Here is a 14,576-nt window from a genome sequence, read left to right on the forward strand (position 1 = left end):
AGTGACCTGTGGAAGGAGGTGGGAGGAAGAGCCGGGAAAAGCTCTCTTCTTGGCAGGACCAGACAGGAGAGTATCCCGTAAAATTTCCTGGTGTTCATCTGTCTAGGTTGTAAGTTATTTCTCCCTGAATAAACATCTATTCGGCCTATTTGTTTATCCTGATCCTTATTTAACTGTGATAGTAACATTAATCAAACAAGTGAAAGACCTGTATAATAAGAACTTCGAGTCTTTAAAGAAAGAAATTAAAAGATGATACCAGAAAATGGAAAGATCGCCCATGCTCTTGGATAGGTAGGATTAACATAGTAAAAATGTCAATCTTGCCAAAAGCAATCTACAGATTCAGTGTAATAGCCATCAAAATCCCAGCCCAATCCCCCACAGACTTTGAAAGAACAGTACTCAAGTTTATGTGGAAAAACAAACGACCAAGGTTAGTCAAAACAACCCTGCACAATAAAGGAACTTCCAGAGGCATCACCATCCCTGACTTCAAGCACTATTATAGAGTTATAGTCCTGCCGACTCAGACCCCCTGAACATGGGTCTCAGTTAGAAGGCCCGGGCAGTCTATAGACCTCTGACAGTGGAACCAGGATGTATCTCTGGTGCACAAAAGGACTTTGGGAGCACATTCCCCACGGAGGGATAGATACTCCCTTAGCCTAGAGGCAGGAGGGAGAGCCTAGACCCTACTCCAAATGACTTGACAGATTTTGATGATCCCTTCTGGAAGGTATCACCCTCCCTGTGGAGTGTGTATGTGGGGATTGTATGGGAGGGGAGGTGGGGGCATGGGAGGGAGAGGGAACTGGGATTGGTATGTAAAATGAGAAAAAAATTATATATATATACATATATATACATACATACATGTATATATATATCTAGAATGATCAACATGTTTTATAGGGGCCGCTGATGAATTATATAAAGATAAAATTTCATGGATCAATAATGAGCCTGTTTGGATGAATCAATGGCCCTAACTCAGGAAAAGATACAGGCTTTAGAACAACTTGTAGAACAACCACAGTAAGGACATATTAAAGTTTCTAATAGTCCTTGAAATACTCCTATGTTTGTCTGTCAGATTTCTGTTTTGCCTAGGCAAATTCTGCTTTCTGTTTTTGGCTCTTAGAGCTTTGGTTTGTGTTTTGTCTCCAGCCAATTGGGTGACCAGTTAGGCAGGTTTCTACTTCTGTCAGGGTCCTCTGCCTGCTTAGGCTCTAACTGGTCTGGTGAGTTCTGTGTTGTCTGTTATGATGGCCTGACAAATTCTGTATCCTAAGTTCTGTGACAGGTTTATGATTTCATGTTTTTGTGATTTTATGTTTTTGGCAGACAATATGTAGGAAACAGGTCAGACCTTGGCCGATGACCATGTGCCTAAAAGGTCCGATCTGGAGGAGCCTAAGAAACATCTCAGCCTTTCTTTTGGGTAGGAATCTTTCTGTCTGAATCTAAATAGCTACTGGGGAGTTTGCCTCCCATCTGCAAATCTAAAACTTGCGGGTCTTTGAGATGACCCCTTCCTTTTCTCTAAATTCTGTGTTTGTTTGTTTGTCTTGTCTTGAACACACTGATGGTATGGACGAAATCTAATGAGGGACAGACACCTTCCAACCCTCTAGGTCTCTGCCTGACTCATTGAAAGAACGTAAAACAGATAATCTAGGATTATGGCTGGAAATATTAAAAAAAATTGTTTCTAGAACACTGATAGCCAAGGACAATGTGTCCACCAGTAGCTTCCCTCCTTAATACGTCTCTGTCCTGATACTGCTTAAAAACAAAATGTTAAATTATGCCAGTCTGTATACTTTGAGAGCATTGACTTTAAAATAAAAGTCAAAAATACATTATGTTTGGGAAAAAATTACGCTTTTGTTTCCATAGGAAAAGAAAAACATGGGTTTTACTTGTCATCATTTAAGAAAATTGGTACATATTATTCTCAGACGCTTCACACTGGTACAGGATTTAATGTGTTAATGCAAGCTTAAAATTATTGAAACCACAAGAAGGACTTTGGTAAAAGTTTTTATGTTAACTAAGAAATAAAAAGAAAGATAGGAGATTAAAATAAAAAAAAAGGAAAAGAGAAATTTGTCTAAAGTAAGAATGTCTAAGGGAATCAGAGGAAAAACTAAAGGTATATAAAAAGTTGTAAAAAGTCAGAGGGAAATGTGAATTGTGTTTGCTATGGTTTCTCATACCTACAAATACTAAATTTTAAAAATAGGTAATATAAGTTAAAATTTTGACCATATTAGATTAATTCTGGTTAAAAAGTTTTGTTTATTTCTCAGGAAAGTTGTGTATGCTTGTTCTGATAAAAAGTTTTGTCTATGTTTTCTGATGTATACCCCTATACACAAGAATGCTAAACTTTGTAATTTAACAGTCACCCAGGTGATAACAGTTTTAAAGGCATAAAGGGTACTTACTTTGGAGATTACAAAAAAGACATTGAGAGATTTTAAATTAAATTTATGAGATCCAGGGAATTGTTTGGCAAAGAAATGCAAGAAATTACAATTCCTTATAATAAAAAACAATTGAAATATTTACTTCATAACACAGATGATTGGGGGACTGCATTAGCTTATCATATGGGACAAGTCAAATATGATGTACCTCAACACCCTATATTAAAGTTTGTAGAAGATATAGAGATAATTTTCCCCTCAAAAATAGCATTGGAACGTATTTCCAATGCCCTTTTGGTATTCACAGATGGGTCATCCAATGAAATTTCAGCTGTCTATATAAAAGATAAACCTGTAATTATTAAAAGGTCAAAAAATTTCTGCACAGCAGGCAGAAATTATAACAATTATTACTGCCCTTAAACACATACTTAAAGAGTTTACTCTTTATGCAGATTCAGAATATGTAGTTCATTTATTTCTTGATGTAGAGACAGTTCTGAAAATTATAAAATTGTATCACTCTTATTTCAATTGTAAAAAATATAATTTAATCAAACGATTTTTTATAGGACATATCAGAGAACACACTGGCCTGCCAGGTCCATTGGCTTCAGAAAATGCTATGGCTGATTTATTAACAAAGGACCACTTTATCACTAGTATGGTGGAACCAGTATTAGAAAGTCATGCTTTATATCATCAGAATGCACTGGCCTTGAGAAGGATGTTCAACTTGACTTGAGAACAGGCTATACAAATGATGAAAGACCGTGAACATTGTCCTGATGTATATCATCCATTAAAAATGGGAGTAACCCAAGGGGCTCAAGTTTTGTGACAAATGGATGTAACTCATATCCCAGAATTTGGAAAATTGGTTATGTACATGTTACTGTAGACATTTACTCTCACATGGTCATGGCCACTGCAAAAACTGGTGAGGCTGTGAAAGATGTCACACAACATTTTATTATATGCTTTTCCTTGTTAGATGTGCCAAGAAAAATTAAAACTGATAATGCTCCAGCTTATATTTCTTAAGCTTTTATAAAGTTTTACATTCAATGGGATATAGAACATATAATGGAAATTCCCTACAATCCCAAAGGTCAGACTGTCATTTAAAAGGACTCATCAAAATCTTAAGGAACAGCTTCAAATATTAAAATCTAAAACTCTTTACTACTTGCCTCGTCAATTATTAAGTCATGCTTTATTTACCATTAATCGCCTTAACACAGATGATAAAGGTGTTCATAATATGGCTCAGTTACAAACCCAAATCTCTACTATGAATAAAACACATATGGAATCTACTGGTTTAGAGGATTTAGCTCATTAATTTCTGTTAATTGGCTGCGTTAGGTTATTATTGTTGCCATGGCTTCAGGAATAATTCTTCTTCTTTTCCTTATTCTTCTAGTCGTCTTCTTACTAGTCTTTTCCTCCATTTCTACAGCCAAAAGAGATACCTATGAGCTTCAATTAAAAAAAAAAAAAGAGATTCCACACCAATCCAATAAATTCTATATGACAAATTCCACAGACTAAGGCTATAACTTCAAAAAAAAAAAAAAAAAAAAAAAAAAAAAAAAAAGAGGTCTCCTAAAAGTTTATGAAACTCTTGGCAGGAAAAAAAAAAAAGCCATAATTCTCATGACAATCTCTGCTCTTCTATTCTTTTCTCATATTAGCAAAATGTTCCTAAAACCCTTCACTAACATCTCAAACAAAAGATATAAATGAAAAATCATTCCCTGAGATCTTGTCTCTGGGAAAACCAGTGCTTTTCAAAATCATCCACATCATTCACATAAATAAATGATAATAACATTGATAAAAACTTTCCCAACAATAAAATTTTATATGGCTGTACATATATAATTGAAAATGGGTTTAAATGTTTGATAAAGAAAGCTTTTTAATAAATGAAAGATTCAAAATATCTCTTTCAAAGACACACAAACTAGATAACAGATATCAAACAATTATAAACTAGATGACAGATGTCAAACAATAAATGACCATAGAAACTTATTAACCTGATCTAAAATTAGGCAATTATCTATGGTTAGCCCTGAATGATTTTCTGAGTTATTGTTGGATAAATTATATGATACTATGCCTAATAACGATGATGCCATCTGGGTATTGCTTCACTAAATACAACCCGAGATAATACATATTTTTTTTTCATTATAAAAAGCCTTGCTTAAAACCTACGAAATACACTCAGATTCAAACTGCCTCTGTGTTTGTTTCTGTTTGTCACCAGCAAATTCTTATCCACCTAGTCTTCATGAACCCTCATCCCAGGGACTCCCATACCCGGCTGGGACAGCTGTCCCCCATGTTTGCCCACACTTCTGTATGGCAAGCCAGGCAGTGGCTATCCCAATGTTTGCCACTTTCTCCGGTGAGTTGTTTCTTTCCCTACATCTTCTACATGAATCCTGGGGGCAAATGCCCTTGTAACCCTTGAAGTATCGGAAAAATACTTCCTGAACATCTTTTAAATGTAGGACTTGGATATACCAGGCCTAGGTACCAGCGATGGTGTGAGTGAGAACAACAAAAGCCCACTAGTGAGTTCTCTGCCTCAGGCTTATCGATCAGATGTCAGCACTCAGCGGCTGCTCCAGCACCCTGCCTGCTGGCCTGCTGCCATGCTGCTCCCACAACGATGGTTATAGACCCTATCCCTCTGGAACTGTGAACCTCCAAATTAAATGCTTTCTTTTATAAGTTGGCTAGTAAAAAAAGTAACCAAGACAGTGCATTTAAGCACCAAGTTGACAGTTCTACCTTTGGTTACTGCCTGCACAGTAGCTAGGATGATTATGGGAGGTGAAGGTGGGCCCCATACTCTGGAGCCAGATTCCCATTGTGTGTGTGTTTTAAAAAGATTTATTATGTTTACAGTGGTCTGCCTGCATGTGTGCCTGCAGGCCAGAAGAGGGCACCAGATCTCAGTACAGATGGTGTGAGCCACCATGTGGGTGCTGGGAATTGAAGCCAGGACCTCTGGAAGAGCAGCCAGAGCTCTTAGCCTCTGAGCAACCTCTCCAGCCCTCACTGCGTTGTTCACTGCTGGTCTTCCTCCCTCTCTGCCACTTTTTACCAACATGAGTAGGACACCTGTGGCCAATGGCACTCTCTGTTTTGGAATAAAAGATGTAGAATTTTCACTTAGAATAGAGGAAGAAACACAAGAGACAGCAATGTTTCATATGTTAGTGTTAATAAGTTTATTACGCTTTTTAAAAAAAACGCCCTTCCTCCAAAACGCTTAGTTTGCAAGGACAAATGGCAGACGCACATTGGAAAATAATTGTTTCTAAATCTTTTTACTTGCAAAGTTCAGGTGTAATTAAAAAAAAAAAAAGAAAGAAAAGAAAAACTGTCCTTCTCTTAGTGAATAATTTCCTAAAACAATTGTACCTTAGAATCTTCAATCAAATTAAAGTTGGATTATATCGAATGACTATGCTAGGTCTATTGAGTTTCTCCTGGAAATGTTATGAGATGGTCCCCTGGAATATTCAGAGCTTTAGAGTCTTATCACTTATGGCATTATAAATGTCCTCGGTCATGGGCACATATGTTTTCGCTGTGTCGTCCATGATATACAAGGCATCTCTGATGACTGTGGGGTTAAAACCCTCTTCCATCAGGGTCACTTTGCGGTGTTTAAAAGTCCCAGTGATCTCAATGGAATCCTGAAAAAAGATCAGACAATCTCCGTGTCAGTTGTGCTTTACGTTAGGAGGAAGAGCTAGGGTGGAGATGGTGGGGACTGGTAGCCTGATGGCTTCCTTTGTTGTGAGAGCTGATGGATATGTGTCCACACTGCCCACTGGCAGTGGAAGAAGGGGCAGCTCCCTGAGAAGGTCCCTGGGAGGGAAGTGAACTGGTCAGTCTTTTCACCTGGATTCGCAGGAACCGAGGCCTCGCGTAGCTTGGCAGGTACTCCGAGATGTGCTGAAAGAGCTTCTTTCCATTGAACTCATAGTTTTCTTTCATCTTGATCGAGGCCATCCCAATTCGACCCTCATGACCTGGGAAAAGAGTGAGAAAGCATTAGCTAGTAATTTTATTCACAAGGCTCTGCCAGGTCAAAGAACTATGGATTGCGACAGCAAGAAACATTAGGTTCCTTTTGAATAGTTCTAGTTTTTATTTCAAACACATATGTCCACATTATTCTGATAAATGCAGGATTACTAAAAATGTTAACCAACAATTAAGCAATAAAACTAATAATAGAGCTATGTTGACTCTTTAACAGTTGCCACGGCCTATACTCGGTGTATTCTCAACCACAGCAACAACCTGAAGAAACTGAGACTTAAAGGTGTATAACAACTTGTCCAAGGACATACAGCAAGGACCAGGCAGCATCAGAGACTGATCCAGGCAGCTCGGCTTCGGCTCCTATGCTTGTGGCCATCACTGCTCTTTGTAGTGAGCTACACAGAGCTGAGTAGGACAAGGACTAAATTGGTGGCTAAAGGGCATTTTTTTTCTTTTGGTTTGTCTGCTTCTATCTTTTCTTTTCTTCTTCTCTTTTAAGGTTTTTCAAGATAGGGTTTTCTCTGTGTAGCTTTGTACACCTGGCTGACCTCGAACTCAAAGAGATCTGCCTGCCTCTGCCTCTGGAGTGCTAGGATTAAAGGCTTGTGTCTACCACCTGGCTTGTTTCATGTTTTTGCTTCAGCAAAAAAGCCTTGCTCCACATCATGGATAACTGAGCTGGGTTCGTCACTTAGTTTACACTGTTGGGTCTGTTATGCTCAGAGCACAAACACTGCCTTTGAGACTTTTCCACTCAAAGTTCCCAAAAGCTTTCCTTCCTTGTATTCCAGAGGCTGCAAGGCAGAAGGATGAAGGCAGGTGTGGGGGTGAGCTGTTATGTGTCCTTCCATTCACGTCTAGTACTCTCAAGGGAGTGCAGTGCACAGAGACAACTGATCTCCATGGCAGGGCTGTTAGTGGAGAGGTGATTGGAACAATTACTATTGTTTGCTTGTGAGGACAGTGGTAATTAGGTATTAACATATTTTCTACCTGATCCAGCAGACCCAGGGGAGTCAGGTCCACTTCCCTGAACTACTTAGCTGTAATCAGAGAGGAAGGAGCCGTCTTTGGTCACCTGGGCCCCAGCGTTTGAAATCTCTCCCATGGTGACACTGTGTTTACCCACTGCACTAAAGAAGGCAGAAAACAAGAGGACATTTAAAACAGAGAGGTGCTTGCTCATGCAGCTCTCCTCTGACCTGAAGGAGGACTCTTTTTAAAAAGGGGTCCTTCATACCTGCCTCAGGAACTCAAACATCCCTAGGAGAGTTGTGGGGGAGCTGGTGCTTCAGAGAGATTCGGCACTGCCTAGTAGCTCTGACTCCTTGCTTTGGTAGCGACAATGCCTGACTCATAGGAAGGTAGGCCTGTTAGGCCCCAGGCTGCTGCGCTGACTCCTAGATGTTTCCTTTGACTAATTGAGTTCTAGGAAGAAGGTTTAGGCTAGGGCTAGAGATCAGACCTGGTCCATTCATGGGTGCTGTATTGTCTAAGGCAGTATCCACTGCCCGCATACAGTTCCTAAAACTAAAAGTCAATTATAATCAAGTGAAAGAAAAATTTCATTTTTCAGTTTTAAGTACCGAGCAGCCATGCTGTGACTGTTGGCTACTCCCCTGGATATTTTCATCAACACAGAAAGTTTTACTGAGAACCAGAAATTCTAGAGACTGTTCCGGAGACTGGGACTGTTCTTGTGTGATGCCTCCATTCTAAGTCCCAAATGAGACGTTCTTCCCTGGTGCAAAGGTGATGGCTGAGGCTCACTTCTGGTGCATGCATACCTGCCTTGAGAAGGGCCTGCTGTGTTTCTAGGCTTAGGTTAGCTGTCTACTACGGCTAGGATGCCAATGGCAATCAGAGTGACACTGAGAATACGGGGCTGTGTGCAGCACTGTAGAGTTCATCTCTAATCTTTCACTGCTGTGAGAATTCTTTCAGGATTCTTAGATGGAAGATGGTCCAGCATTTTTTTTTTACATGTTTATGTGCCCAGCTGATGGCCACCCAACTCTGGAACCAGCCTATTTGATGCCTGATCCCTCTGGCTATGGGGGCTTTCCAGGATGATGTCCTCTTCCTGAGCATTTCAAACTGTTTCAGGTGGGCTGCTGAGCAGCACTGAACACAGCTGCTCCCTGTTCTGGCTGTCCAGGGAGGACCTCTTTCTTCTCTTCCTTCTTCTAGGAAGTGACTGCTAACCCTAAGTGACAGGCTCACTCAGCAGTTTCTAGATCCCAATTCTAGAAGTTCTGCTGCCTTAGCACTGGTATTTAATGATTTACAGATTTCCCCAGATGATTGTGAGATTTATCATATTTTGACAAAGGCTTTGGTGCCTTTCATACTTCAGTGGAATTTTTGTATGTTCTTTTTTTTTTTAAGATCAGATCTCACTGTATAGTCTAAGCTAGTCTGGAACTCACCACATAACTCTGGCTGACCTTGAAGTGATGTATGCTTCATCCTATTTCGTGCTGAGACAATTGTGCACCATCATGGCTTGTATTTCTTTTAATTGTGTAAAATACGAAGTTCATCATTCTCACCATGTCAGTGGTGTTTGGTATATTCACAGTGTTGTCCAATCACCATGCATTCTAGGACATTTTCATGGTGTCTGAATCAGATGTGAATGGTATGTGTGTGTGTGTGTGTGTGTTGTGTGGGGAGAAGCTGGGGATCAAACTCAGGGCTCGTGAGCATGTGCTGGGCAGGCACTCTACCACCGAGTCACACCCCTAGCCTAGTGTTCTTAAGAGTCACTACAGAGATTTTAAAAAGTACTGTCCCCTGGGCCCACCCTTTCAGCAGAGCTAGGCAGACCTGACACATTTCAATTTTACCAAGTTTCCGGGTATGATGACCTTGCTTATCTGAGACTCTGCTTCGAGGAATACTATTGGGCTTTCAACCCACCTTCCAGGTTTTCTCAGTTACTTAAGAAAAGTTTTAAGATTTAGCAATTAAAAGCATACCTACCACTCTAAGAGAGGGCTATAACAGCCTTGGGCATCATGATCTCTGACAGCTCCACCAACCCTAACCTTAGTCCTAGCCCTAGCCCTAGCCCTAGCCCTAGCCCATGGACACCTGGGTTACCTCAGCTGGGGATCTGCTGCATTTCCTTTCAGACCAATTGTCAAGACTCTATGACCTGAGATGTGGCTATGCTTTCCATCACATCATTATCATCATACACTCATAAGGAAACAGATAAGAAAAATACCCACCCTTCAGCAGCAGCTAAAACACAGAGGCATGCCAACATCAAATGCACTGAATTACTTTGACAATGGTGCACAGAGCAGAGAGAAGCACCCTAATCTCTGATGGTTGATTGACAGTGGCTTCACGCTCCAGGCAGTGGGAGACAGCAAGTCAAACTGTTAAGATTCTGTCCAGTGCCTGCATGTGTCAGATAGATTCACGGTGTCTTCTACATACCTGGCACGGGCACTCCGTAGACGTTCACTTCCTCAACAAAATCAACCAGTCCTACTATGTCAGCGACTTCAGTGGTAGCTACGTTCTCTCCTTTCCACCTGGGAGAAAAGTAAGGGTTAGCTGAGACCATGCTAGCTTTCTGGCTAGTGTTTCCTTTAGATCTTGGCGAGGTGGCTGGTATTCCCATACTGGTCCCCTAAAACCCCCAGCTCACTTATGGCATTCTGTTGGAGTCAAAAGGGCACAGACCTAGATAATAGAATGTGGAATTTCAATCTTGTCACACAAAACATAATAGATATCAATGTGTGCAAACGTGAAATCTAGAGTTGGCTAAGACAATTACTGGATGTCAGGAATAAATCTCAATTTCTTTTAGCTTTATTTAGGTCTCTCACTTTTTTTTTTTACTTTAACATCTTATTTAATTCAGTTAACGAGCTTCTATTTAGCAGAATTTCAGAATTGTAGTTCTAGTTCTCACAACAACAAAGCTTTTAGTTAAAAAGAAATCCCCCCCCACACTTTTATTATATAAAGATCGTAATGTTAAGGCCTAGCCAGGTGCTATTTTTCATTTAATTAAGAATTAAGAATTTTATAAAAATGCCCTTTAGGTCTCTCAAAAGTGTGCCTGCCTTCATGTATATATACGTGTGTGTGAATGTTTTGTATAATGTGCATATGTATATGTGTGTGTTTGTGTGTGTGGAGGCCAGGGGAGAACCTTGAGTGTGTGTCCTCAGGCACTGTCAATTCATTTAAAAAGGCAAGATCTTTCACTAGTACGGAGCTCAACAAGTTGGCTAGGGTACTTGACTGGCCAGCAGGCTCAGGGATCTGCCTGTTTCTGTCTCCCTAGGGTTAGATTGCAAACATGCAGCATCAAGCCCAGCTTTGTAAAGATGGGTTCTGAGGACTGAACTCTGGTCCTGGTACTGCATTAGCCATCTCCCCAGCTGCCCAAAGTAACTTCTCAGTGAGGGTGCCATAAAATTCCAGGGCCAGAGAGTTTTCAGGATGGAGTAAGTGCTGAAGATCATGCAGACTCTCGAGATGGGTGAAAGTATAGGTAACTTACGGCACTTCCCGAACAACATCTGTTGCTTTTGTAAGCCAATTAAAAAAAAAAAAAAAGGTCATAGCAGTGGCCAGCACTGTGTTGAGTCTGGCTTTCACTGCCTTGACCTTTCTACTGTTGTCAGCCAAGGTTCGTGATTTCTGGAGTCACTCACTCACACAAGGGCAGTGACCTTCATCAGACAGTGCATTCAATGCTGCCTGGAGAGTCCCTATCTCAGAGAATTCACACAGGAAGGCTGCTTCTGCCATGAGCTGGAGGACTGAGCCATTGCTGGAGATTCATGAGTGACTTCCACACTTCCTTGTGTTAGCCCCGGGATTTTGTGAGAAACCATTTGATGGAGATAGAGGACAGAAGGAAGGGAGGGGGAAAAAGCTCTGAATCTCACACCTCTTCAACCAGATCAACTTCACATTAATTAGCACTCATTTTCAATCTAAAAGCAAAAAGCCTGTCTGATTAGGAATATGTGAAAATCCCCGCTATCCTAAGAGCATCCGCTAAATATGCAGGACATGCAGAGCACCTGGGGGGCCTTTGGGCTCTGTAAACAAGCAAAAGGTGTCCTGCCTTTACATTTATGTGTGTTGTAGAAAGACACTTCATAATTCACTCCTTATTCTCCCAGAGACTAAGGAGACAAAATGACAAGCAAGCGACATGACGAACTGAAGTATCTGGGGAAGTGGCATCTGATTCCAACTCAAGAATAGGCCAAAGTGTGTGTGTGTGTGTTTGTTTTGGGCTCAATGATCCAGAGAAACCAACCGGAATGTATCTCCAACTCTGTCATGAAAATAGACGAAATTTTCCCGATCGATCATTAGGAGGTCTCCACTGTTGAAATAGAGGTCTCCTTTCTTAAAGACATCCCTGAGTTTTTTCTTCTCCGTCTGAGACTTCCCTCCAGCATAGCCATTAAACGGCGTAAGTTGTGTGATTTTGCAAACCAAGAGCCCGACTTCACCTGAGATAGAGAGAGTAAATTACTATTGATTTTTGTGAGGGGATAAGCACATTTTATCGTCAGCCTTATAACTGATGGCAGACAGCCCACTGACAAGAAGCCGGGCAGGGAAACATCACTTCTTATATCCATATTCATACATACCATGCTGAGGTTTAAATGTGATATGTCCCCAGCTTATTTGGAAGGCTGTGGACCCTGTATGAAATAGTGCCTCACTGTAGGGCTCCACTTACTGTCTGTCCTCTGCTTTCTCACTGCACATCCAATGTGATCGATCACCTTACAGTCCTGCCATTATGCCTTCAGCAGCACGATGAACTATGCACTTTCAACTGTGAGTCAGGACAAGCACGTCCTCCCCTAAGATGCTTCCTGCCAGTGTTTGACCATAGCAGCAAGAAAAGGAACAGACACAGATCATGTCTGAGTGCACACATGCCACGGACACATACTTTTAAACTTTAGTCTGCATGGCCACCCAGCTGTAATTATCTTATTGCTAATCTTTTACACAATAATGATTCCTGTATATAACTAGACAAATGTATAGTGAGTAAAAGCATAAACAAAAGGTCTACTTAAAGCTTTGCTGCCATAGCTGTCTAGACCTTTCCACAAAGTACCTTAAAAGCAAGGTGTTCAACCAGCTTAAAAGTATAATTATATGTTGCGGTAAGCCAATGCCTTCCGTAATTTATATATATATATTAGAATACGTCAATAACCCCCCCACTAATTTTAATAAAATATACCAGCTTGTAATACTATGTTAGTTCTTAGATGTTGCTTAATCAGGATAATTTTGTGTACAGTTAATTGCTCAAAAAGTCCATAGTACCTTTGGGGACTTTGATGCAATATCCATTTGCGTCACGGACGGGTTCGTCTTTCTCCACATCATATTTTATCAGCTCATATGTTACAACTTTCTGCCAAAATTTAAAAATATAATTTGAGCATATCAAATGAACTCTGCAGTTTTTGTATGATTACTTTATGACTTCATTATACGTACCACACACATCTTCAGTGCACAGCATGGGTGGAATTTTGCATCTTTAATTACTGCTCAGATCCAGATATAAAACATTTTCATTTTACTAAAGTTGCTCTCTGCCCCCTTGTAGGTAGTCAACCACCATTCTGACTTTTACCACTACCTATTAATTTTAAATCTGGAAGTAAGTGTGAGCATGTCTGTCTTATTTTAGTGACTATGTCTGTGCACATCAGCCCACATTGCTGCTCTTCTCGGTGGTATTGCTGAGGATAGTACCAGAGACAGAGCTCAGATCTTGCACAAGCTATACAAGCTCCCCACCTCTGAACTTCATCTCCAGTCCTACTCGAGACAAAGAGCCCCTTTTTATTTATATTCAATTTTCCCTTGTATAGATATATACACTTTATTCTATTAATGGATGTTTTTAATGGGTACTTGGATTATTTCAAATTTTGGTCTATTATAAATAAAACTGTTAGGATCACCCTCATGCATATCTTTTGGTGGGCAGGTTACAAATATCTAACAATGTATTAATGTTACCATCAGATGACTGGTACCCTCATCCCCAGGGACATGTTATTCATTATATTTAAGCATCAAAGCAAAAATTATTTCAGGCATGATTATAAAGTTATTAAAATGATATCATAGCTAGGTGTGGTGGTACATCCCAGCTACATGGTGTGTGTGTGTGTGTGTGTGTGTGTGTGTGTGTGTGTGTTTAGCTTTGGAGCCTGTCCTGGAACTTGCTATGTAGACCAGGCTGGTTTCAAACTCACAGAGATCCACCTGCCTCTGCCTCCTAAGTGCTGGGTTTAAAGGAGTGTGCTACCAACGCCCAGCTTTCTTTTTCTTTTTAAAGGAATTCCGTTAGTGTAGAAAAACTGACAATAAAAACATGGCAACCAAAGGATGAGGAAGTAAAGAGCTAGCGTGTATATGTGCATGTGGAAGTGGAAGTTTTGTAGAAAACAAATTTCCATTAAAATCCTCTTTTTGACATCAATAGTAGCAATACTGCCGGCTTGCTTGTGTTTAGCCTTGATCTCCATGGCTGGGATAGTTCATGCTGGCCTGACACTAACATCCCAGCCTATAGCAGTGTGGTTCAGTAGGATTGTTCATGGTGGTGAAAACACCTGCTCTGCTCAGGATAGTGTCACTTGCAAGGCAGCTGTAACTGTGAGCGATAAACGGAATTCAAAAGTTTGCTTTATTGACATTTAAATATTTACATATAGCTAGAAGCTACCACACTGGACAGCACAGGTCTAGAGGTCAGGGAGTGAGCTGCATGGTGTGGGCTTGGTGCCATGGTTGCAGAGGGTCCTTGGACTTGGGAATGCCCTGTGCTCACACCAGAGTATAAGAAATGGAAGGCTTAATGCCCACACAGCAGGGATTTCGAATAAATAACTCAGCAAGTCTCTCCCCTTATTAACACGGAGTTTGGGCTAGGTGGTGGAGTCAGTCTTTTCATCTCTCTCTGTTTTAAGATGTTGAAACTGAGGCCCAAGGAATGTAAATAACTTCCTGGGGCCACTCAGCTAGTGT

At 40.6% G+C, this 14,576-nt stretch overlaps 1 protein-coding gene across 1 annotated transcript in view; it reads right to left on the minus strand.

The window, feature by feature from the left end:
* Positions 1–5,671: 5,671 nt before the first annotated feature.
* Slc27a2 (solute carrier family 27 member 2) overlaps positions 5,672–14,576 on the minus strand; it is a 35,331-nt gene continuing 26,426 nt past the window's right edge. The window contains exons 6-10 of the mRNA XM_051183487.1: positions 12,855–12,945; positions 11,815–12,013; positions 9,963–10,060; positions 6,366–6,496; positions 5,672–6,157 (exon numbers count right to left, since the gene is read on the minus strand). Coding sequence (XP_051039444.1) covers positions 5,981–6,157; positions 6,366–6,496; positions 9,963–10,060; positions 11,815–12,013; positions 12,855–12,945 — 696 coding nt within the window. The 3' untranslated portion in view covers positions 5,672–5,980. The remainder of the gene's footprint in view (positions 6,158–6,365; positions 6,497–9,962; positions 10,061–11,814; positions 12,014–12,854; positions 12,946–14,576) is intronic.

This window comes from Phodopus roborovskii, unplaced genomic scaffold (assembly GCF_943737965.1).
Source record: "Phodopus roborovskii unplaced genomic scaffold, PHOROB, whole genome shotgun sequence".
In the NCBI taxonomy this organism is placed as follows: Eukaryota; Metazoa; Chordata; class Mammalia; order Rodentia; family Cricetidae; genus Phodopus; species Phodopus roborovskii.